The sequence below is a fragment of the Coffea arabica genome, chromosome 6e (assembly GCF_036785885.1).
Source record: "Coffea arabica cultivar ET-39 chromosome 6e, Coffea Arabica ET-39 HiFi, whole genome shotgun sequence".
NCBI lineage: Eukaryota > Viridiplantae > Streptophyta > Magnoliopsida > Gentianales > Rubiaceae > Coffea > Coffea arabica.
Window position 1 is genome coordinate 8,769,501 of NC_092321.1, and position 23,497 is coordinate 8,792,997.

General features: G+C 36.4%; 3 protein-coding genes across 4 annotated transcripts; 2 read left to right on the top strand and 1 right to left on the bottom strand.

Moving 5' to 3' along the window:
• Positions 1-466: 466 nt before the first annotated feature.
• On the bottom strand, positions 467-6,153 carry LOC113697025 (mitochondrial-processing peptidase subunit alpha-like). The gene is made up of 13 exons (XM_027216443.2): positions 5,826-6,153; positions 4,767-5,006; positions 4,369-4,665; positions 4,116-4,283; positions 3,808-3,975; positions 3,625-3,705; positions 3,377-3,443; positions 2,952-3,049; positions 2,107-2,179; positions 1,898-1,968; positions 1,734-1,783; positions 863-975; positions 467-772 (listed from the first exon to the last, which is right to left on the bottom strand). The coding sequence occupies exons 1-13, from the start codon at positions 5,862-5,864 to the stop codon at positions 726-728; spliced, it is 1,512 nt and encodes a 503-aa protein (XP_027072244.1). The 5' UTR covers positions 5,865-6,153; the 3' UTR covers positions 467-725.
• A 1,928-nt stretch (positions 6,154-8,081) lies between these two features.
• LOC113694566 (nudix hydrolase 8) lies at positions 8,082-11,008 on the top strand. Of its 2 annotated transcripts, none has more exons than XM_072054958.1 (9): positions 8,082-8,333; positions 8,459-8,709; positions 9,255-9,320; positions 9,430-9,567; positions 9,726-9,800; positions 9,897-9,947; positions 10,063-10,097; positions 10,202-10,310; positions 10,489-11,008. In XM_072054958.1, exons 1-9 carry the CDS (start codon positions 8,222-8,224, stop codon positions 10,624-10,626), a joined length of 975 nt encoding a protein of 324 aa, XP_071911059.1. In that variant the 5' UTR covers positions 8,082-8,221; the 3' UTR covers positions 10,627-11,008. The 2 variants fall into 2 exon arrangements, with proteins under 2 accessions (XP_071911059.1, XP_027069203.1); XM_027213402.2 differs by having other exon boundaries at positions 8,086-8,333; positions 10,446-11,008.
• Positions 11,009-17,345: 6,337 nt separating this feature from the next.
• On the top strand, positions 17,346-22,698 carry LOC113694528 (ATP-dependent 6-phosphofructokinase 3). The gene is made up of 13 exons (XM_027213358.2): positions 17,346-17,940; positions 18,764-18,810; positions 18,917-18,956; positions 19,333-19,395; positions 19,485-19,622; positions 19,718-19,876; positions 19,955-20,008; positions 20,164-20,232; positions 20,355-20,484; positions 20,858-21,123; positions 21,324-21,372; positions 21,470-21,624; positions 22,272-22,698. The coding sequence occupies exons 1-13, from the start codon at positions 17,704-17,706 to the stop codon at positions 22,455-22,457; spliced, it is 1,593 nt and encodes a 530-aa protein (XP_027069159.1). The 5' UTR covers positions 17,346-17,703; the 3' UTR covers positions 22,458-22,698.
• The last annotated feature ends 799 nt before the right edge of the window (positions 22,699-23,497 follow it).

A 23,497-nucleotide genomic window follows, 5' to 3' on the forward strand; every position in this document is an offset into this window, starting at 1 on the left:
AATGTAAAAGTCTCTATTTCAATTCATGATTTTGTTTATCCGTGAAGTCTCCTTCATACATATAAACAAGCATTGACGGGGTCTCTGACAGGAAAAGACTAGAATAACAAAACGCCAAAGGGATATACTGATTGTTTATTTTCAATTTCTCCTTTTTCACTTGGGCTAGAAAGACAATTTGGTTGTATACGGTAACAGAGATCATTGGCGTCGATATTGAGCTTTCAAGGGTCAACCTACTAATATAATAGTCGTTTGGAATGAGAAGCCAAAAACCACACACACGCAGGTATATGGTTCATCACCATCCCCCTCTTCAAAACGTTCATGCAAAACTACTTCCAAAAATATATCATCAACTTCCTCCTAAAACTGATGAAGTAGCCACTTCACAAGCCTAACATATCTAGCTTCAGAGAGAGGCGGGGGAATAAAAGAGAAAATAGAGCAAGCCGATCCCAAGGGAAAGATAAGAACTTCTGTGTTTGAAAATGATTAGAAGTCGACAAAATAAATTTGTTCAATAAATTTAAAACTTTCCGAACCCCCCAAAAAAAAAAATGGCCTAAGGATACATCAAGCGTCAAATGGCTCAGCTTTCCATATTATGTTCACATTAAGCGTTGCGAAATTCATTATTATCAACACTAGAGGCCACAAGGCAGCTCAAATTCTTGAAAAATGCAGCCTGGCGTCTGCGGGACTGTAAAAGAAATGATTCATTCCTAATGGAACCTTCGGCTGACAGCATCATAACTTGGGAAATATACAACTGCCAATTACGGGAAAAGAACATCAGGAAAACCATGAAATATGACCACGAATTGCTGATGTAGCTAAAGAAAAAAGATATTGGCTTTACCATCCCCATGTGATGCCAGCGTAAGAGGAGAAGTAATAAGTTTCTGAGCAACAGAGACGATGTCTTGTACTTTAATTTCGTCTATGGTCTTCAAGAACTGCTCCACAGGTTTCCTACAAAAGAAAGGGGAATGTAATTGTTAAAGGGAAAAAAAAATCAAAAGGAAAGCCAATAAAGCAAAAGGTCTGTTAAACAAGGACGGTGTTCCGCATAGGCAGTGTTCTTGGTGGAAGCAAGGATTAGAAGGCCTAACAAGACCGGTTTCACATAGAGCTAGCCCAACAACAGCAGCTCTTGCAGAAAAGCCATTCTACATAACAATGATGATAAGAGAGCATCTTGAAGTTGGAAAGAATTTTCAAACTTTGTTCAGATGTCTTTATAGCACATCCTCTACCCAGTTGTTCTTGTCAAAAAGAGCAGATATAATGGATGTTGGCCAAATTATATAAACCGACAGGTAAGATGCTTCAGAAGCACAAACTGACTAAAATACCAAATTATATAAATAGGCCTCAAGTACCAAGTTTACTCTCGAGTATACTCTTTCCACAGGTTAGTACTACAGGCACTCCTCAAAAACTCATATTTTAACTCTCATACAGTAGTATTACAATCCAAGAAGGCTAGGTTAAAAAGGATTAACAAACATGGTACCTCATTATACTATCTATGACAGGGCAAAGGAGACCAAGAAGTGCAATCATCCAGTAGAGCCCAAGTAATTGAGAAATAGAAACAATGTGGACTAACTTTGCACATAAAATTCTAATTTCACACTAATTTCTGCTAGTTAAGGTCTCGCAATTGCTATTGTTGGCTTTTCTGAAACATATACAAGAACAGAAAGGGAAAGGATTACTGGGCTTACCTCTCTCCGTATGTTGAAATTTGTTTACCAATATCTTCTGATGTAACCATCTGTAAAATCACCATAACATCATTTAGTCTGATATTCCATCAGTAAATTATAGCAGAAACCACAATTCTTCAAAACCACCACAAGAAAATGCAGGAAAAAGAAAATTTGCATACTCTTGATTCGAGGTTCATCAAAATGGCAGACTTTGTTGCCTGTTTGGCACGATCGAGCTGTCCCTGATCAACTGCATCAAAGATAAATAAAAGAGCTCACCTCTTCTCCAGTTTTAAGTAAAATGTGCTAAATAAGCAAAAGAATCGGGATGAGGGGATCATCAGTTTCAAATCGAGAAACAAATTTAGGCCATGAAATGAGGGCAAACCTTCTCCAGGGCTTGCAACTGCAATAAGTTCTTTTACCGCAACATCTACAGCTTTTGTCACAAAATCAGAACTCTGAACCAAAAACAAGTTCAATCAAAATTCCACAGCACACGTCCAAGGTTTAACACATTTGAACAAGAAAAAGCATATACAGACATTTCTGGATAACATTATCTATATCCAGATTCAATCAGTTAGCTCATCAGCATATCCACTGAGAACGTCAATTCTAAAAAAGGTAGTGGCATAAACATTAATAAAGTAAATAAAACTTAATTTATTTGCAACAAGGCATCCTAGCAGCATGATTTGGACACCAAAGTAACTAAATAAGCCATAAAATACTTTAGCCTTTTAAATTTACATCAATAGAACTATGTATTATTCCAAACTACAAAAAACAAAAATAACTAGACCCTTCAATTCAGCAATAAATCTAATCTTGATATCTACTTCAACCTCATCAAGAGCATTATCTCCCTTTCTATAATCTAATTCTAAAATTCGCATCCCTTACCCTCAGCTGCAACAAAAAAACATATAGAATAATATCTTATCAACAACTACTAAACTACTTCGATATGCCAGACTCAAGACTCCAACTAGCAAACAATGACTGGAGACAAGAATGCAATAACTCCAGGAGAAAGAGTCACTCGAAGCATTAGGACAAGCAACTTTTCCAACAAAGCCAGAAAAACAAAAGCCTAGGCGTTAATCATAACAAACATAGATGATTAAAATGCCAAGACGAATAATAAAGTCAGTGACATGTTTAAATGAAAGGAAAGCATATGCACTCCTGCACCAAGTAATATGCTCATAAACTTAAACAAACACTCACAGTGGTTGCTTGAATTCCAAATAAACCAGTGCTGTTGTAAATGGAACTGAATGCACTAAACATCTGCATCTGTGGATACTCATTCAGAACACGAAGATCTGCACCCCAACACCATACAAAAATCAGTAAGGTGTCAAATAAGAATATATCCTTTTTCTCCATTTTTGATAAATAAAAAGAGGAACTCAATTTTCACACAATCTTTTTTAGGAAGGTAGACAACAATGCCCACATATAACCTAAGCATTCAGATACAGCAAACCATGCAAGAAGGGTACAGACTAAGCTAGATGACATGAGATCCTTAACAAGATAAACAATATTTAAACAACAAATGATGCCAAAACCTTTTGTAAATCCACCACCCAATGTGATGTTCAGGTTTATACTCAAGAAGGTAGCACATCAGGACCCAAACAACTTACATAGTCTTGAGTACATCCCTTTCCCTGGACCACCAGCTGAGAAGGATCCACCTCCTCCCATAAGCAACTACAGGGCAATCCAATAACCAAATCCTCCAAACATAAATTCCAGATAGAGAAAGAACAAAAAAAAATGTAAAAGAACTACGGTAGTGGAAAAAAGGGAAACCATTATGAAGTTATACTTGATAATACAAGGTTAAAGAAAAAGCCAACAAGTTATTGCATTATTATTAAACTAGAAGTACCTGAAGCACTGTCAAAGTCATTGCTTCCTTTTCCTTCAGCCATCCCCCAGGTAATTCAAAGGCAAGAGCAAAATGAGTAGTCTGTTTAAAACAATGAAAGCATAGATCATCAAGACATTCAAGATAACAAAAGCTTCATGAGATTGTTGAATTTAACCAGATGTATGGCAGACAATGACACACCCCTTCATCCGCATGACGACGATAATCACCTCCTACATATACAGGCTTTGGCTCCTCCGAGCGGTGAAGTTTAGGCATGTCAGAGAGAAGTGGTTCCGCAAATTTCAATAGCTCATCATGTTCAACACCTGATGCTGCAAGGACGATACGAGGAGCAGTATAGTTTTCCTGTAAAGCCAAAAACCAATTAGGAGCAGAAATGACTGGAAAAACGATTGCAACAGATATGGCACAAAAATGAGGAAAAGCACTAAGGAGAAAATGTGGAAATGTAGGGCATAAAAATATAAAGATTTCTGCAAACTCACAGCAACAAACTCCTCCAGCACTGTACTGTTCAATCTTTCCACAGCAAATTCTGATGCCATAAGTGGATGTCCATATGGACCAGAATAGCCTGTGGAGTGAATTGCCTCCAAAAGCAAATGTTGGGGGTTTTTGGAGTACTCAATGATTTCTTCTTTCACCTTCTCAATCTGAAAAATGAAATTTGCCACTAAAAACCCTAAATTGCAAAAAAATATAGGACATAGCGGATAAACCATGCAAAAATTGTAGTACCTGCTCTTTAACTTCCCAATCCAGGAAAGCAGGGTTCCTCACACTGTCAACTAGAAGTTCTACCATTTCTGGAAGATGTGTTTTTAAAGCATCATATGTGTAAACCATTTGCTCCCTAGAGGCTGCGGCTGTCACATTGCCGCCAATTGCCTCAACTTCTCGTACAACACGCAAGTGGCTTCGGTTTTTTGTGCTCTTAAAGGCCATGCGTTCCAGAAGATGTGTCGCACCATACGAAGTAGGTGCTTCATAGATTGAGCCACAATCAACATACAACCCAATGGAGGCAGCAGGGTTCTGTTACAAGCAAAAGAGAGGGAAAAAAAATCAATAGCTACTTTACATTCCGAAAAGGTGTCTTTTCCAAGCAGGAGGAAATTGGTTTTCATGATTCATACAGCTGATGTTTCTGAGGCTATTCTAAGACCATTTGGAAGAGTTGTTATCTTGGTCTTCCCTGGTTCAACATAATCAGGGACCGGAGGTGGGATGGTAACATCTTTGAGTGGGAAGTCCAGAGATGGAAGTGAAGAAGATTTTTCTCCAGTCAGCCAATTAAAGAAACCCCCTGAGGATGATTGGGTTGCAACAGCAGCAGAACTAGCAAATCTTTTCAATGCTCCATTGCCCGTCCGGCCCTATCACATAATTCAACACCCAAAGACCACATGTTTTCAGACAGTAAGTCTCTAATATCACAACATGACAGCTAAAACATCTTTAATGAGTAACTGCACAAAGTAACATTTTGCAACACCCAGAAATACCATTCACTCCTCAGTATTTGGCCAACTATTGAGCCAATATTCCACTTACGAATCCTTCTCCCATAGAAATACCAACTTCTATCGTGTAAATCTCTAATCCTAGCAATGCAATTTAGGGACACTAAATATCATCTCAAACTAACTCTTCTATAAAACAATTTCAAGGTATTATACAATTCCAGCTCAACAACAAAAGGATTTAAACCCATCTCCAAAGGATGCCAAAAAAGTCCCAAATTATACAAAAGACCCAAGTATTGTAGTTTTTAATGAGGAATCAATGTGGACAAAATTTCAAAGCTTCACACGTTACGACACAGTACAAATCCCTTCATTATATCTTCCAACTATTCAACGAATTGATAATCCTTTTTGACTGAGCGAAGCTTTTATAAGAGAAAAACAATCATTTCCCTAACCAACCCAAACACACACACACACAGCATCAGCATATTAATTCGACAAAATCACATTCCATAGAAAGACCCAGAAATTAGTTCAGGGTGAAAAAAAAAAGCATAACGAATCAGTCAATAACATCAATCCGATCCAATAAAGTTGAGGCCATACAATAGTTAAAAAAACTCATGCAGTGAGCTAATTTCCATTTCAAAAAAATCAAGTAATAAATAAAATATGGCAATAAAACCCGCCCCCCCCCCCCAGCGGACAAAGGTAAATAGGGCAAACCTTGAGAGCTCTTAGGCGTGAAGCAGCGGTCCGATACATGATTTGTTGGAGGCGACGGATGCAGCAGCACCGAAGAAACAATAGTCTCCGACGAGTGTGATTTCTGTGTAGTAGTAGTCGCTGGTAGATTTTGTATGTGAGTGAAGGCCGCGGAGGGTTTGGGCTTCGGGATTAGCTGCAGAAACAGAAAGCCGAGTGAGGACGGCGAATGACCAGCATTGATACGTGCGAGTGCGACCAGATGAATCCTCGCACGTGAGAGTTTATGTTTTGTAAGGCTCCTGTAATGTCGTTGCCGAGATCAAATCTCGACCGCTGATTTAAGGCTACCCTACAGTAGCAGCGAGATACGACCTAGAACTTTAAGTGACCCCGTTTGTTTGTTTGGACTAAAAATATTTTCCAGAATTTCTAATGTTTGGCAAAATTATTTCCGCTGAAAAATGTTTTCATGCCACCGGGTGCAAAATGACGTCCGCAACAACTTTATTGAAGTTAACTTCCGACCATTTTTTGTAAAAAAAAAGTTAACATCCGACGGCTTCTGGACTCATCAATCTCATCATTCCTTAGGTATAGTACATCTCAATTAAAACTATCCACCCAAATATTGTGATCGAAACACTAGATCATCGTTGTCGTAAATCCCATTTTCCAAACTCTGGATCAAGTATGGCTGGGCTTGGCATCCAAAATATGGCTGGGCTTTTCTGTGGACTCTAGGATCTCCGTACTTGCATTGGACAAGGTGGACATCCGACAAGCATTCCGATCTCCGAATCTATTTTAGGTGGTGGTAGGTCCTTTTCTTTTTTCAAAGATTGACCCAATAGATGGTACAGATGTTGTCACTTCAAAAAATTCCCCAACACGCAATCCCAGCTCCCCGACTGCACGTTATGCGGAATAACCTTTTTCTTTTTCTTTTTTTTCCCCAAAAGATACGATGACTTGTGCAAGCTAAATGGGCCTAGGATTACTAACGGCGTGAAGTTACGGTAGCTAACCAAATTCATGATTGAAATATGGAATAAAAAATACAGCAATTAGTGTGATTGCGACAGAGGTAGTCTCAAATTACCAGCATGCTCTTTTTATTTTTAAAGTTTTTATGTTTTTGTTTTAAGGTTAATTCTCAAAGGCATATGAAATAATACGTATGAATGAGAAATTGAGAAGTTATAAGCCTTCTTTACCATTTAGCTCCCACTAGAGGAATTAGCCTATGCAATGATTTTTCATTTGGTCAAGCGTGGATTTTAGTTTTTTAGACTGCTTAAATGTTAGTAGTATTCTCAAAGAAATGTCCAACGGATGCGGAGTGGCAAATTTATAATAATAATAATAATATTTAGTTTGTTTGGATAAAATATTCTTTGAAATATTATTTAGAATAATTATTGTAACACTTTTTGTAATGCGATGCATGTGAAATAAAAATATGATTAGAAATATAAAAGGATGAGTTAAAAAATGTGTTTATGATGCAAGTGAAATATTATTTGAAAAAATTTGATGATGTCGAGAGCTTCGCGTATTAGTGTGATCGTAGATTCTTGCTGTGTCTTCTACCTCCCAAATCTTTTTGTGGAAGTTTGGAACGCTATACTAAGTAGAAAACAGATGCATATAATTATATAGGAACCGGAACTTCATCAGTTTATATCATTGACGACATATATATATATATATATATATATATATATATATATATGTGCAGTTTATATCCTTTTAAATATTCGTGGTGTTGATTTTGATGGCCTTGATCGTTTGGTTGCAGGTAATTGAATTGTCAAGGTGAAGATTGAAGGAATAATGGCTGCTCTACAGAATCAGTCAACAGGGAACAAGAATAATTCCACTGTTTTGAAGCAAATTGTTTTATTCCAAAACATGGGCCTCTTATTTCTCTGCTACATCACGTAGAAATATACATTAGATTCCATAAATGCTTATAAGAACATCAACAATACCACCTCCTGGAGGTCTACGCATTCAATTGGGAGAATATTCTTATCCCTTGTTTGGTAGGATATTGGATAACTAGCAGAAATTTGGAACTTTCACTTGATTAACTAGTTCCAGAATTTCTTGATGCCCACTGGGCCAGAAAAAAAGAAGGAGCTACTTTATGCTTTAGTTGCATGGCAAGGCATAAAGCCTATATATAGTTTGTTGTATTTCACGGCAAACGGCCACCACATAGCACTGCAAGCCCTGGATTTCTTTTTCAATATCGTCTACTTGTCCTGCAGGAAGCTATTCCTTCTCAAATTCTCATTTTATTCTGCTGACCTTTATGTGGTATGGCATTTTAATTGCTATTTATACTCGTAAAACAAGGGGGTTTTAAATTGTCACAAGTTGAATGAATGGTGGACTTCTAACCAAAAGAAATGGCAGCACAAGCAGCAATTTGTCAATGGCCAGTGTTCAGTGGCCAGCATTTTCAAGAGACTCAAGGGATTGCCCATACTAGAGATAGCAATGCCATCGACCTATTTAGCAGTGAGTAATGAAGATTATTGTTTTCCAAGTTGATTTGATATTTGTTTTAAGCCATGCAAGCTTATCCCCTTATAATCTTGGTATATTAATGATTTTTTTTAAAAAAAATTTCACACTTTGTAAAGGTTTATCTTGGACGTGCATTCCCTCCAAATCAAAAACACAGAAGGCTAAACTATGTTCCTCTCCAATGCCAAAGAAAGGAGGAATTCATGTTTTCTCGTCAAATACATTGTCCCCAAGCATGCCAGCAGAACTGCTAGATGCATGGGATGATGACTACAATGGAATTGTTATTGATTCAGCAAGCTTGCCCTCCAGTGCAAATGCTTTTGCAGCAGCTCTTCGCGCTTCCTTGTCCAACTGGAAGGCAAAGGTATTATTAGAAACTTAATTCCAGTACTTCATTTAAAAAAAGAAAAAAACTCAGGAGTCAGGTACTCGAGTATTCTTACATAATTTACAAACAACTATGTGCATCTTTGTTTGATCTCCAGTCATTAGTGGATGGCAATTACCGAACTTGCAGTTTGCCACTACCCAACATTCAATATTGCTGAAGTTTAGTGAAGTTTATGTCCAGTTTTCTGATGATGCAATAAGTTAACGAATGAGCTATAAGGCACTGAAACATGGTTTTGGCTTTGTTGAATAAAGACGGTCATCCTCAAGAGATTAATTGAGAAATCCACAGCCCATTACCTCTTTAACTTAAGTGTGGATTCTAAAGTATAACAGTTTCAAAGATCATAGAATTAATACTTTACTGCATATTGTCACATTATTGGTAATTATCCAGTGTTGATGTTTGCCCTAGGAGTAGGGACGATGCATAAATTGTGTTCAGCATACATAGTATGAAAATCCCCGAAACTCAGAATACAAGCTTCAGTGGTTGACTTGTACACTATCATTATGCAGGGGAAAAAAGGAATATGGCTCAAACTATTCCATGAGCAGTCCGATCTTGTTCCAATAGCTATTCAGGTTGCTGTTTGGCATATGCTTCTGATTTCATTACTGCTATCTCTTATTATCAATACTGACAATTGTATGCCTCGGGTGAATTTTATTCTGACATAACTTCAATTTGCAGGAAGGTTTTGATTACCACCATGCTGAACCTGGTTACATGATGCTAACTTACTGGATCCCTGACGAGCCATGCATGCTCCCAACAAGCCCTTCACATCAAATAGGCATTGCAGGATTTGTGATTAACGATAACAGAGAGGTACACATTCTGGGGTCATGAGTTGGGGGTCGTCTAGGGAGGGATTTCCTGTGGGGGTCGTCATGCCAATTGATTCTGCTTTCTGAATTATCAGCACATCTTTTTAATTAGGTAATTCGCTCTACAATTGTAATGATTATAGCATTTTTTTTCATTAGATCCTCGTGGTTAAAGAGAAAAGCTCCTGTAGTTGCGTGGGAGTATGGAAGCTGCCCACTGGCTATATAAATAAGGTATATTCTCTGATTCCTTTCTCCCGTCTCTCTAACAATGCTCAGTTCTTCTTTCGGCAAAGGAATCACTCATCCGGTTTCCTTTACCCATTTCAGTCTGAAGAAATATTCTCTGGTGCTACAAGAGAAGTGAAAGAAGAAACTGGAGTAAGAACCTTCACCAATATTTACTATTCACTCTCGACTGCTGCAATCAAATTGCATACTAATGTTTTCCAATACTTTCTCCTGACCAGTGAAATGCTTCCGTTCTCATTCGCAGGTTGATACAATGTTCCTTGAAATGGTGGCGTTTAGGTTAGTGCTTTAAGCAAATGTCATCTTACCAGTACCATTACATTACACTTCTCTTCTACTCGGATTTTCTGGAGGCTTATGGTTTCTAAACGTCAACCCGGCAGACACGTCCACCGCGTGGCTTTTGAGAAGTCCGACTTGCTCTTCGCGTGCATGCTTAAGCCATTGTCCTCAGAGATCACAATAGACGAAAAGGAGATTCAGGACGCAAAGGTGAACATCTTTTGTCGATTTCAAACCAAACAAGTTGTACAAATTAAGTTAACGATCGAGTTGCATGGTCGATTGACTTGATTGGTCTGTTTGCATGGTTTGGATCCCATGGCCATGTTTTTTCTTATATTACAGTGGATAACTGCTGAAGAACTCTTAGCCCAACGCTTTTACGCAGAGGACGAGATGTCAAGAAAGGTCATCGAGATATGCATGGCAACTTATGAAAATCGCTACAGGGGTTTTACAGCACATCAGCTCATCTCCAAATTTGATGGAAAACTGTCTGTCTTGTACTTCAATAACTCGAACGTGACCTGAAACCAGTTTCCCAGCATATTTGATCATCCAATGGAAGCTTTATGCACCTGCGAAGATGAGCACAAAGATTGCTCAACTTTCTTAATTATCAGAATTTTGTGTTCTTCGTTTACAACAATTAAGATTCCTAAGCACATGATTATGGCAGCTGGGGGCAGCCTTGCTTCGACCGTAGAGCGGAGATTTAAAGCGAGCCGAGAAAGAAATACCAGTAACGAATTCGATACCGTGTTCCAAGCAAAGGAGGCCAGCCCAGCCTGCTTTTGTACTTGCTAAACACTCTCTCTCTCTCTTTGCAGCAAAATCCTGTCCAATCATGATGGAGAATGTGCATCCCTGTGTTTCACCTGCTCTTATAGCTAATATAATTGCACGAATACTGTCTTTTGGTGAAGGAAAAAAAAACTGCTAAGGAATAAAGAAATAAAAAGCTAACAAACCAGAGTAGTGGAGTTGGTACGACGCTTCTTAATTATTTGTTCGAGTCATCAAGAAAGTAAGTGAGGAGTCACGACTAATTTTTTTTAAAATAAATAAATAAAGGGTTCTTTGGCATTAGTGAGTTTCGTATGCATGCTATTAACAAGATAAGTAAAAGCTTATATACATACATACCTTTCACTAGATTGTGACTCCATCTTTTTATATAGTCATTGTCTTCATTAAAAAATGGCGTCCAGCTAATTATGACCAAGGAGTCGTGATTTGCTATCAAGTCTGCTAATCAAATGTCGGAAAAGTATACATGCATTATGTTTGAAAACTGGAAGAGTGTTGCTCATATAAAGAAATAAAAAAAAAAAAAAAAAAACATATGATAATTGACCAAGTTATACATTTTTTATTCTAGCTAGGAAGCAAGTTCAATGGACAACAACCCTTTCCTCCCAACATGAGAATATTAGTAGCAGAAAAACAATACTATGCTCTGAACAATTTCCTTTTTAGTTATTTATTGTTTTTGGAGATTTATTTCCATTTAGCAAGAAGCATAAAAAGCAAAGCAAGTGAAGACGGATTGCTCCGAAGGACGGAACCGAGCTACCGGCTTCCCAAGTTCTAAATCTTCATTTTTTTTTTCACCTTAAAATATTGAGAATTTTGAAAAAAAAAATTTATGTATTTTTAGTTATTTGTTCCCTCCAAAAATGTTTCAAAAAATATTATATTAATTTGAACAAATACATATGTATTTCGCACTCTCGGATTAAAATTTTTGGTTCCATCCTGATTTTTGTGGCCCCAATTGTCAGCTGGCCAAGAAGAAGATCATCTGAAGCGTGAACCGAGCATCCAACGTTGGCGTACAATGCCGTGCAGGAATACGCACTAACCAAATTGGAAAGGTCGCTTGTACCGAAAAAAAATAGGTGATCAAAAATTGGTGGGGTGACATTTCATTGCGGGTTTGGAGCTTGGGCTTTTTGATTGGTTACTCAAAGAGTAGCAAGACATGAAATCCATGTGCATTTGTCACCTAATCATATCCATCATCAATCCACCTTATCTGTGGCTCTTGGCCTCTCTTTCAATATTGGCCATGCCCACGGCCTGCTTTGCAATTGCAACCTATTAACTCCCGAAAATGATTCATCGATTTTTCACGGGCTTTTTCCTTCCAGTCACGTGGATTTTGCTTCTTCTTCTTTTTCTTTTTCTTTTTCTTTTTTTTTTTAATGGTTACACAGATTAAATAGGAGCCAGATGAATTGATTTGAGTTGATTCAAGTATTAGGCAGATTTGCTGGGAAGAGGGAGGGATGGTGAATTTGTTACCATATGCCAATTCTGATAGCATCTGGCTCCACACGTGAACTTAAACAACAGTGAAAAATGAGAAGGCATTTCATTTTTTGGGTTTGGTTCTCATTAATTAATGCGATAATTTTAGAAACCTACTCCGAGATTTTTGATAATTTCACTCATCTTTTTTGAGATTTGTAAAATTACACTAACTTCCCTTGAGTTAAAGTTTTGGTAACAAAATTAGTTCAAATTAGAAAAAAGTACCATTAAAAAGAGAGATGAAACTTTTATTCCATAAATTCCCTTTATACTTGTATACAAGTTGTATTGTAAAGAAACATAAAACATATATTAATAAAAGTGAGAGAAGATAAGTGTAAATAGCAAAGAACCAAAAATAAACAGCAACTGACTTTCTTTCAAAGCTAGGCCAATGGGTAGTGTATTGGATTACAACAGTTATTTTTTCAAGTCTTTGCCATTTTGTACACAAAGGCAACAAGAAACATTAAAACGAATCTCATTTTCATTTGAAGCAGCAAAAATTGAGGTGAAAAACTAGTTGATTTGTGTGGATTTCACAAGCTGAAGGTGAAGTTTAAGTGTAGAAACCATGGTCTTGTCAAGCTATGGGGGAAAATTATGAAATTCACCTACATTCTTTAACAATAAGAACAAATATTGCAAGTACAATCGTAAGACAATTGTAAAGATTTTTTTTTTATATAGTGAAAAAATCCAGACAAATTACTGTTTGGTGTATCAATTTCTGACAAAATGAACAAACATTTGGTATATCAATTGGCACCATTCACTAATTACAGGTTACTGCTCATCATTAAATAAAATTTTAACAGCTATTTTCGTTAATTAGTTACTAACAATTAATTAGTATCCTAATTACTTAATTATCATATATTAGTTTCCAATGAGAAGGATGTATAAGCAATCTTTTTTCCTATGTGATGTAAGTAATTGGACTCACAATTCTGTTAGGGGAGATTAGTGTTATTTTGCAAATCTTAAGAGAGACCAGTGAAATTATTAGAAACCTCCCTGAGGTTTCTGAAATTATCCTGTGGCGCGGTTGGGGCGCTGTTTGTCAGACGTTCGAGACGGTACTAAATGCGTATTTGACTTTCAGCGGGCCGTCGACTTCTCTCGTTCCGCGTCACGCATGCATTCGTCTTCTCAGTTCTCACAACTCACAAGACGGCCTGGAAAATTTGAGTCGTCCTTAGACTTTTCAGTGAAGAATTACTTGATTGTTTCAAATATTAAAACGCACGCAGTAGAATTTAATGACTATTTGGACGTGGAAGATTTAAGCAAGTTAACCCCTAATTAATTAATGGAGCATTAGTCTTTTTACCTTTTCCTGTAAAAAAAAAAAAAATTCAAAGTACACAATTGGCGTAAACCACAAGTCATCGAGTTGATTTGACCATATATATATATATATGATATATCTGCAGCATGTTGAAACTTGAAAGCCGTTGTTTTCCTTTTCCATGCCAAAAAACGAGAGAGGAACGCCATTCTTGAACAATAATGTCTCAATCAAAGTATGAAACACGTCCACTTGTGCTCCAAAATCAAAAATTAGTTACTCACCTACGTATGATTGTTCATACTACAGATCAAAAAGATTCTTTTTTTTTTTTTTGTTCTTGGGAGGGGACAGATCAGAATGTTCAAGTTCAAACCTGCAGCCAGTGACGGACTAGGACTTTTAGGTTAGGGGTGAGAAGAGAACCGTCAAGGCATTATAGTTAAGGATTAATTTTTCTTATACTTACGGTATATATTGACAGTATTTGATAAATGATAATTACGTAAAATTTAAATTTGAACTTCAACTTTTACACATGTGTTATGGATCTAACGGTGATAGTGTATATACTATCAATGTATATACAATTTACTCAATAGCTAATAGTACATACATAGCAAACAAAGTATACTAACCGTGAAATGCAAGTTCAATTGTCAATAATTAGGAATAAGAAGTTTTTAATAATAGGGATAATTTCAGAAACCTCCCTTGAGGTTTATAACATTTACACTAATCTCCCCTGTGGTTTGAACAATTACACTGACCCCCCCTGAGGTTACTAATCCTTTGCAAATTTAGTCCAAACGATTAAAATATTATTTTAGGGAGTGAAATTAGAATTTTGTACCAAATTTGCCCTTTGTACTACATGTCTAATGAATGACAAAGTACTACAAATCAATTAATAATTAATAAACTTTAAGGAGTATAGTTTATAGGCAAATACACATTACCTATTTAAAGTATCGGCTATTTACGGGTATTTTACTTTCAAACATTTAATTTATGATAAATATATCAATGTTTGTAAGTAAAATTCAAAAAATGTTACAGTAATATTCTTGCAAAAAGGAAATCGGTAGGTTATTTATTTAATATAAATTAAATATTTTTTTAAAAAAAATGGCCCATAAAGTATTAATTCTTTATGGCTTTCATCCATTACATGAGTAAAGTATTGGCTCTTTATGGACATTTTATTCTGAATCATTTAATTTATGTTAAATACATAAATATTTGTAACTAAAATTGAAAAAGTGTTATATTAATATTTTTACGGAAGAAAGATTGGTAGGTTTTGTATTTAACAAAAATTAAATATTTGAAAGCAAATGCTAATCTGTATTTGAGTGTAAATATTTGAAATTCAAAAAATGTTACAGTAATATTCTTGCAAAAAGGAAATCGATAGGTTATTTATTTAATATAAATTAATATTTTTTTTTTAAAAGGCTCCTAAAGTATTAATTCTTTATGGCTTTCATCCATTACATGAGTAAAGTATTGGCTCTTTATGGACATTTTATTCTGAATCATTTAATTTATGTTAAATACATAAATATTTGGAACTAAAATTCAAAAAGTGTTATATTAATATTTTACGGAAGAGAGATTGGTAGATTTTGTATTTAACAAAAATTAAATATTTGAAAGTAAATACAAATCTGTATTTAAGCGTAAATATTTGTATTAAATTAAATGTTTGAAAGTAAAATTTTCGTAAAAAGTCGGTACTTTAAATAGGTAATGCGTATTTGCCTATAAACTATACTCTTTAAAGTTTATTAATTATTAATTGATTTGTAGTACTTTGTCATTCATTGGACATGTAGTACAAATGACAAATTTGGTACAAAATTCTAATTTCACTCCCTAAAACAATATTTTAATCGTTTGGACTAAATTTGCAAAGGATTAGTAACCTCAGGGGGGGTCAGTGTAATTGTTCAAACCACAGGGGAGGTCAGTGTAAATGTCATAAACCTCAGGGGAGGTTTCTGAAATTATCCCTAATAATAAAGACAGAGTATAATTACAATATGAATGTTAGACTCCATTTTTATAGTTAGTCGAATTTCCTTTTGTTTGTCTCTGATTTCCTATTTGTATAGCGTTTACCTTAGTTGCTATAGTAATCATAATTATGGAATTATAAATAAGAAACTAAAAATTAGTTTTTTATAGGACATTTGCATTTAAAAAAAAATTTCTCCCTAATTGTTATATATTTACTAAAAGGAAACTAATTATTAGTGAGGTATATGACACTTTTATCAAGAGAAATTTAGAAAAAAAAAAAAAAAAAAGAACCATGGATAATCATGTTTGGGAGGCCAAACCGCCAAAGTAATAGTATATTTTTAAGTTAACAACTACTACTGATATGGAAGATTTCACAATAATGTTAATACAATAATATTATTAAAAGCCACCATGTTCTTATACCTTTGATCTAGTTTCCAAGATGCATATATAATTACAACCAGTACGTAAATACTCTCTGCGGTCACAAGTCAGAACTAATTACATCACCCGATAGGGAAATTCTTTACTTAATGTAGCTTTCTGCCTCCTCTGATTTACGATCATTTTTTTTTTTTTTAAAAAATGTTAGTTGGTGAAGTTAACCAAACTCAAACCCCCTGCTCTTACAACTATGAGGTATATAGCTTTAGCATGCATGTTGAAGTTGACTTAATTCCTTAGTTGCAGCACTATCCATTCCTGAAAAGGATTAATCACAGTTGGAAGGATGGTCACCTCGCCTATTTGTTTGACTCCGAAAGGTAAATATAAATAGTAAATTAAATATGTTTTGCAGGTTTACAAAATTACAAATGGTGATAACCTCTCTTATAATCAGCTCTTATTTAATTTAGCCCTATTGGATCAAACATCCATCGTCCATTTCGCACACCCTGACATCACTGATCATGTGAATTAGTTCATGGTGATGGTACTGTGGGATCAAGTTTTAGAGCTCCTAGTTTAATCACTATCTATGGTCGTTATTGTGCCTTGGCCCCCCACCAAGATTATAAAATCAGAATACTTGTTCAACTCTTCTTCAACAGGATCTCTAGAATAGTGAAGGAATCTTCTATATTCCAGAAGGTATCTAGCCTCAAGTTCCTGCTTGAAAAGGGAGTTGAATGAAAAAGTCCAAGGTCCAAATTGTACTTCTAGAAAGCAAATCACCGTGTATTGGACCCTTCTATTTTTCTTTTTTCTAAGGCACGCCAGTCAAGTCAAAAAAATAGTTAGCATATTTTACGTAATGAAAATAACAAGATGGTAATTTTCCTCAGGCATTAGCAGCCAGCAGAGGGAGTCTTCAACCTCAAGCACTTGGAAAAAAAAGGAAAGAAAGAAAGAAAACGGAAAATTGGACGAAGGGAATCTTAAAAAACTTCTCTTACGAGTTGAACCAATCCTCACACAGTGCTCCCTTACCGTTAACATGAAGCAACATGTGTTTCTGTAACATTACTATTGACATTTAATCATGTTTTCTACCCTTCTTTTTTTTTTTTTCACCTTAAATGTTTGTCCCTAATTCTTGAATCCCAGTTTGGAAGCCTCCTTTTATTTTTTATTTTTTTTTTGAGGGATGGAAGCCTCCCAGTCACCTTCCTCCTTTCCCTTTCTCTGGCTTCCTACTTTCTTGTGAATAGGATGTACACCTACTGAAAATAACTAGGCAATTCTGCCACCTGTTTCAGTCGATCCAAAAGCACAAGCTCTATGTTATGTACACAAAATCCGTGTTCAAAACCATACCTAAATAGATTACTTGGGCAAGGCTTCATGCTTTTAACTTGTGGAGTTGGAGTAATAATAGTCAACCCCACACATACCATGCCATAATACTCCTAGTATATAATAACCTTCCTTACACAAGATCAATGTCTGAATTCAATCCATTTACCAAAAATCACTTTTACTGCTATATCATATCATTTCTTTTTCTTGGGTTGTTCCAAAACTTGAATGGAGGCAGTTTGTAATGGTGGTGGCGGTGTCTCTTCTAGCAAGTTAGCTTTCTTGAAGTTGCCTGATCATACTCATAACACTCATCTTCCAAACGGGTTTACATCTTTTCAAGTTACTGAAAAGAAGTTGTCGATGGGAGCAACCAATAATTCACAGCCTAAAATCGTGACTGGAGAAGCCGGTTATGTTCTTGAAGATGTTCCTCATTTATCTGACTATATTCCTGATCTTCCTGTAATTATGCTTCTCCCTCACCCTTTCTCTATAAATTTGATAAGGTGATCGTTGGTTTTTGTGGAAATATGGTGTTGAAGGCTTTTGAGTGTGTTGAATTTTCTGTTTGATCGGTCCATTTTTTTTTTTTTTTCAATGTTCTTCTACCATCTCAATATGCAAAAAGCAACAGGAAAAGGTTGAAGAAATTTGTGCAAGCTTGTCTCTTCAGTAACCTGAAAATTTAGTTCTAACTATTAATTTTTTTTTCCCAATGATTTTCGATATTCCAACTTTTTGGGAGATATATGTTTATTAAAAAAGCTGCTTCTGTTTCCCCTGCATATTGAGTAATGTTTTTGACCTTTATAGCGTAGTTCTTCTGTTTCATAATTACGAGGGCCTGTTTACGATGCTTGTCCCATTTTTCAATTATTTCTTTTCCTTTAGACAAAATTTTGCTTTAGTGATAGTGCTTGCGCTGCTTTGTAATTAAGCTAATTTACAGTAGACAGAACCAGAGAAGTACTAAAATGTTCTGTTCTTTTCTAATCTCTTTTTCTTTGTTTCCGAGGCAAATAAAAAACTCATCCATCTGTAGATCAAGGAAGAGTAAAGCAAACCTTTTGTTCAAGGCAGAGAAGTACTTTTGTTTCGTCTTATTTGCTGGTGTCCTTTTTTTTTTTTTTGGGAGGGGGGGGGGGGGGGAGGGTAAGTAAGATTATCTTTTTGCCGGTTTTCTGGAGGATAAATGAAAGGCGGGTTTTGTCTTTATTGAATTGTCATCCTTTCTTTGCTAGAAAGGCTGCTCTAATCATTCAATCCTTGTCCTTATTGTTGGCAGACTTATACCAATCCCTTGCAAGATAATCCTGCATATTCAGCTGTGAGGTAAGTAATTTCAAGTCTCAATTACAAAACTTCAGCAGTTAATTTTGTTTAGTTACATAGAAGACTGGACCTTGCATATATTGACGATTACCATATCTGATTACAGACAGTACTTTGTCAATGCTGATGACACCGTTCCACAAAAGGTTAGTCTGTTTTTGAGCTTCCACTTTTCAATTTGTAAGAGCAATAAATTCAACCCTTGCGGCTGATGAGGATTGACCATTTTTTGCTTCCGTTAAATGAGTTTTGGGGAGGCAAAGATTAGTCTAAACCGCTTTGTGTTTATAGAAGTTGGTGCCTCCATCTCCAGAAGGCGCCAGGCAGTGCCTCCACCCAATTGCTTTGAACCGAAAAAGATTCTCAAAGATCAGCCATGCGGGCTAGTTTTTTATTTTTTTGAGGTAGAAGGATAATGTGCCGTTTTGGAGATGAGCAATGGGCAATGAGCATGCGTATCAAAGTTTTTACAATTCAAATGTCCTTGTCATGTCTAATATTCCCTGATCATTTCTTCTGCAGGTTGTTGTTCATGCAACTGGTCCAAGAGGGATACATTTTCGACGAGCAGGTCCTCGCCAAAAAGTATGTTATATATTCGACATGAGTGAAATTTGTCGTAAATAAGGACCAATTTGTTGTAGATAACCAAGATTTTTCAACAATGCTTCCAGGTTCATTTCGAGTCTGATGAAGTACGTGCATGTATCGTTACATGTGGAGGTTTATGCCCTGGACTCAACACAGTGATCAGAGAAATAGTTTGTGGCTTGAACTACATGTATGGTGTAAATAGAGTCCTGGGAATAGATGTGAGTGGATTCTTCTGTGCAGCAGTTTTTATAAAAGCTGACCAATTTATTCTCTGCGGTGGTATCAACTGTAAATGAGATTGATGGATTTGTAGGGAGGATACCGGGGTTTCTATTCCCGCAATACAATATCCTTGACACCTAAGGTTGTAAATGATATCCACAAACGTGGTGGGACAGTTCTTGGAACATCACGCGGAGGCCATGTCACCAAAAAGATAGTTGACAGCATTCAGGACCGTGGAATCAATCAGGTATGAACAATAAATATGCCTGAGCTTTTATTTTGCATCTGTTGCCTGATCCTAGAACCCATGCTGTCATTGATGTAGGTATATATTATTGGAGGAGATGGGACGCAAAAGGGGGCTAGTGTTATTTTTGAGGTATGTCTAATTAATGTGATGGTGAATTTGGTTTTTCCTAGCCTCTGATCTGTGTGACTCAAGAATGGCTGCTATCCTTCAGGTGTCGCTCTTCCTTTTCTCAATCCTTTAGTAAATTAGATCTTTTACAACTTATACCGTCGTCCATTCCTCAGGAAATCAGAAAACGAGGTCTTAAAGTTGCGGTTGTCGGTGTCCCGAAAACCATTGATAATGACATTCCGGTAATTTGTTTGTAGGTTAAGAGTGGCTGTATCAGCGTCCTTCTACACATTGCCGCTGACTTTATAAATTCCAGCTGATTACCAGTTTATCAGCACTCAGAATTTTGTCTTCCTTTTTGCAGGTTATTGACAAATCTTTTGGTTTTGATTCTACTGTGGAGGAAGCTCAACGTGCTATTAATGCTGCACATGTGGAAGCAACAAGTGTTGAGAATGGCATTGGTGTTGTGAAGTTAATGGGACGGAACAGCGGTAAGCTTCATACCAGAATTCGATGTTTGTTTGGCGAATACATCAAATAATCTGTACTCTTTTGCCAAACAATCTTGCATTAGAAAATGCAAGAAAAGGTCCTTAGTCAAGACCTCAGTGTGCAAATGATAATTAGCTGCAGTGTAGTGTAATATGCAAAGTTGGAGTACATGTTTTGTAACACATATGGTACTAATTGGGGTTGGGGCATCATTTGGTTTTCCCTCCGAACATTCACCGTTTCTTCACGGTTTGCCATCAGATAATCTTAACTGTTTATATTTCCAGAAGGATCATCATATTTTCCCAACAGCACATCATGTTATGCTCTGTGAAATTGCTTGTGTAACATTCTCAATGGTCTTTAATGCAGGGTTCATTGCGATGCATGCGACTCTTGCTAGTCGAGATGTCGATTGCTGCTTGATTCCCGAATCACCATTTTATCTTGACGGTCCTGGTGGACTTTATGAATACATTGAGAAACGACTCAAAGAGCAAGGGCACATGGTAATTGTGACAGCAGAAGGTGCAGGGCAAGAGCTACTCTCTCAGAGTCTGCAATCTACTGATCAGCAGGATGCTTCTGGAAATAAGCTTTTACAAGATGTTGGATTGTGGATATCTCAAAGCATCAAGGTATGGCTTCTGATGCATAGTTCTGAACTGATTATTTGCTGCATTTAGCAATATAGTTCTCATAACTAGGAATTAAGGTTTTGATTGTAATCAGGGGCTCTTTAAAACTAAAGTAGTAAATTATGTTGGTGCATTAATCATCGTTTGTGCTGTGTAAATTAGTTTGACTGAGCTGAGAAAGTCATGGCTCTCTCTTGCAGAATCATTTTGCTAAAGAACAGAAGATGGCAATTAATCTCAAATATATAGGTTGGTACCTTGAAATTTCCCCTTATATATGATAAAAATTACTACTAGTATATTCTGCTCTGAAGTCTGACCAAGTACTTCGCTGGATCTGCGACAGATCCCACATATATGATCCGAGCCATTCCTAGCAATGCATCAGACAACGTTTACTGCACTCTTCTGGCTCAAAGTGCTGTTCATGGAGCAATGGCAGGGTACACAGGCTTCACAGTAGGGCCTGTCAACGGCAGGCACTGTTACATACCATTCCATGTAAGTCATATTGTTGCATTAAAATGCTCATGATTCAAATAAATAATCATTAGGCTCAGGTTAAAAACATTTTAGTTGTCCATATATAGTGATTTGACACCTGTTACATATGTTTGCTTATCCTCTAAAATCCATCTTATCATCATAGATGTAGTTATACAAACAGTGGCGCAAAGCAGCACTGCAAATCTGGATGCTGCAAGCCCCTGAATATGGTTTTGCTTTTTAATCCTTGAAATCTGTCTGTTCTCCAAACCACAGGCCTAGACGTGCGTGCATAGACACCACTTTAGCTTTCCTCATGTCTGATTCAGTAACTATTTACAAGGCTTTTTTTGTTGAATGAGGACCTTATTTGTTGGATTCCAATAGTTTCATTCAATGAAGATTAGCGTGAAGTGGATTGTGTCTTTAGAAGATGAGCATGACATACGACACATTAACCAAAAATAAAAAAAGACGTGCATGAATGCTGAGAACCATACACGAATACTGAGCTGCTCTTTTGTGCACCGATGCAGAACAAACTCTTTTAGTTATAGGATGCTGATAGCTTTTGACTACCGTGTTTCTTTATGATTTGATTTGATCTTACTTGTGTTTATAAATGACGATAAACTGCTGCCTCCTCTGGATGGAATCTGCAGCGAATCAATGAGAGACAGCACAAGGTTGTGATAACGGATAGGATGTGGGCTAGACTTCTTTCATCAACGAATCAACCAAGCTTCTTGACAAGAGATATAATAGAAAATGCCAAGAAAGACAAGGAAGAAGTAGTTCCTCGGTTGCTGGATGAGAATCCCATAAACAGGAAGAAGGTCGCATGTTGAGCTGCACCGAACCTGATGCGCGCGATATAGGTGTTTCGGTTTGTACGGCAGAAGTTGTATTGCACTTGGCTTTATAACCATTCAGTTCAGTGACTAATTGGTATTAGGTGGTTCCAAACAAACCCACCCAAATTGAGATCCTCCCTATTGCCTATTGGAGGTGTGCTAGCGGAATGTAATTTTGTGCCATAAATAAAAATGGCAACAACACATAATTATTATATATTCGTTTTCTTTCTCATTTTATCGAGCAGATGCTTTATTTGGGCTTGGCTAATCGTGAGACTAGAATCCAGTTGACTTTTAAGCAACAAAATATACGGATTGTATATTTGACCTTTAAGCATAAGTTCTACATCCACGCGCGCGCGCACACACACAAACAATAAAATAAAATAAAAGCGTGAATTGTGCCATGAATTGGAGTAATTGGGGTTTTTTTTTAAAAAAAAAAAATGGTTTTGTTAGGAAAAATTTCGAAAGAGGGAATCGAAAGATTAAAAATTTATCAGTAATGTGGTAAGTTTTGTAAAATTTATAAATGAGAGATGGTTACCATTCACGAATTAATATAACTAATAAATTTATTGCTAAATGATTAAATTACTCTCGTAATATTTTGCATTCTATGGAATGAAAACATACACCTTAACGAATAAAAATAATGTGTATATCTTGATGAGTATATGTGTTCATCCAAATATACAAATTTAAACGATATATGCATGCATATATGAACACACATGCATATACATACATACATACATATGTATATATAAATATATATATACTCTAATGTCAGTAATGTGCATATACAAATGTATGCTAATACGTGCACATAAAGATAAATTTGTAATTTTACTTAGAACAAAAATATTTTGATAATTTATGAACACTAACCCACATTTATGTTCATCCCTCTTTTTTAAAAAAAAAATTTCAAAATTTCCGTTTCATTGAAGTGAGTACTGAGCACCCCAAACCCACCCACCCCCCCCCCCCCCCCCCCGCCTCCCCGCGGGCGGCCCCCACAAAAAAAA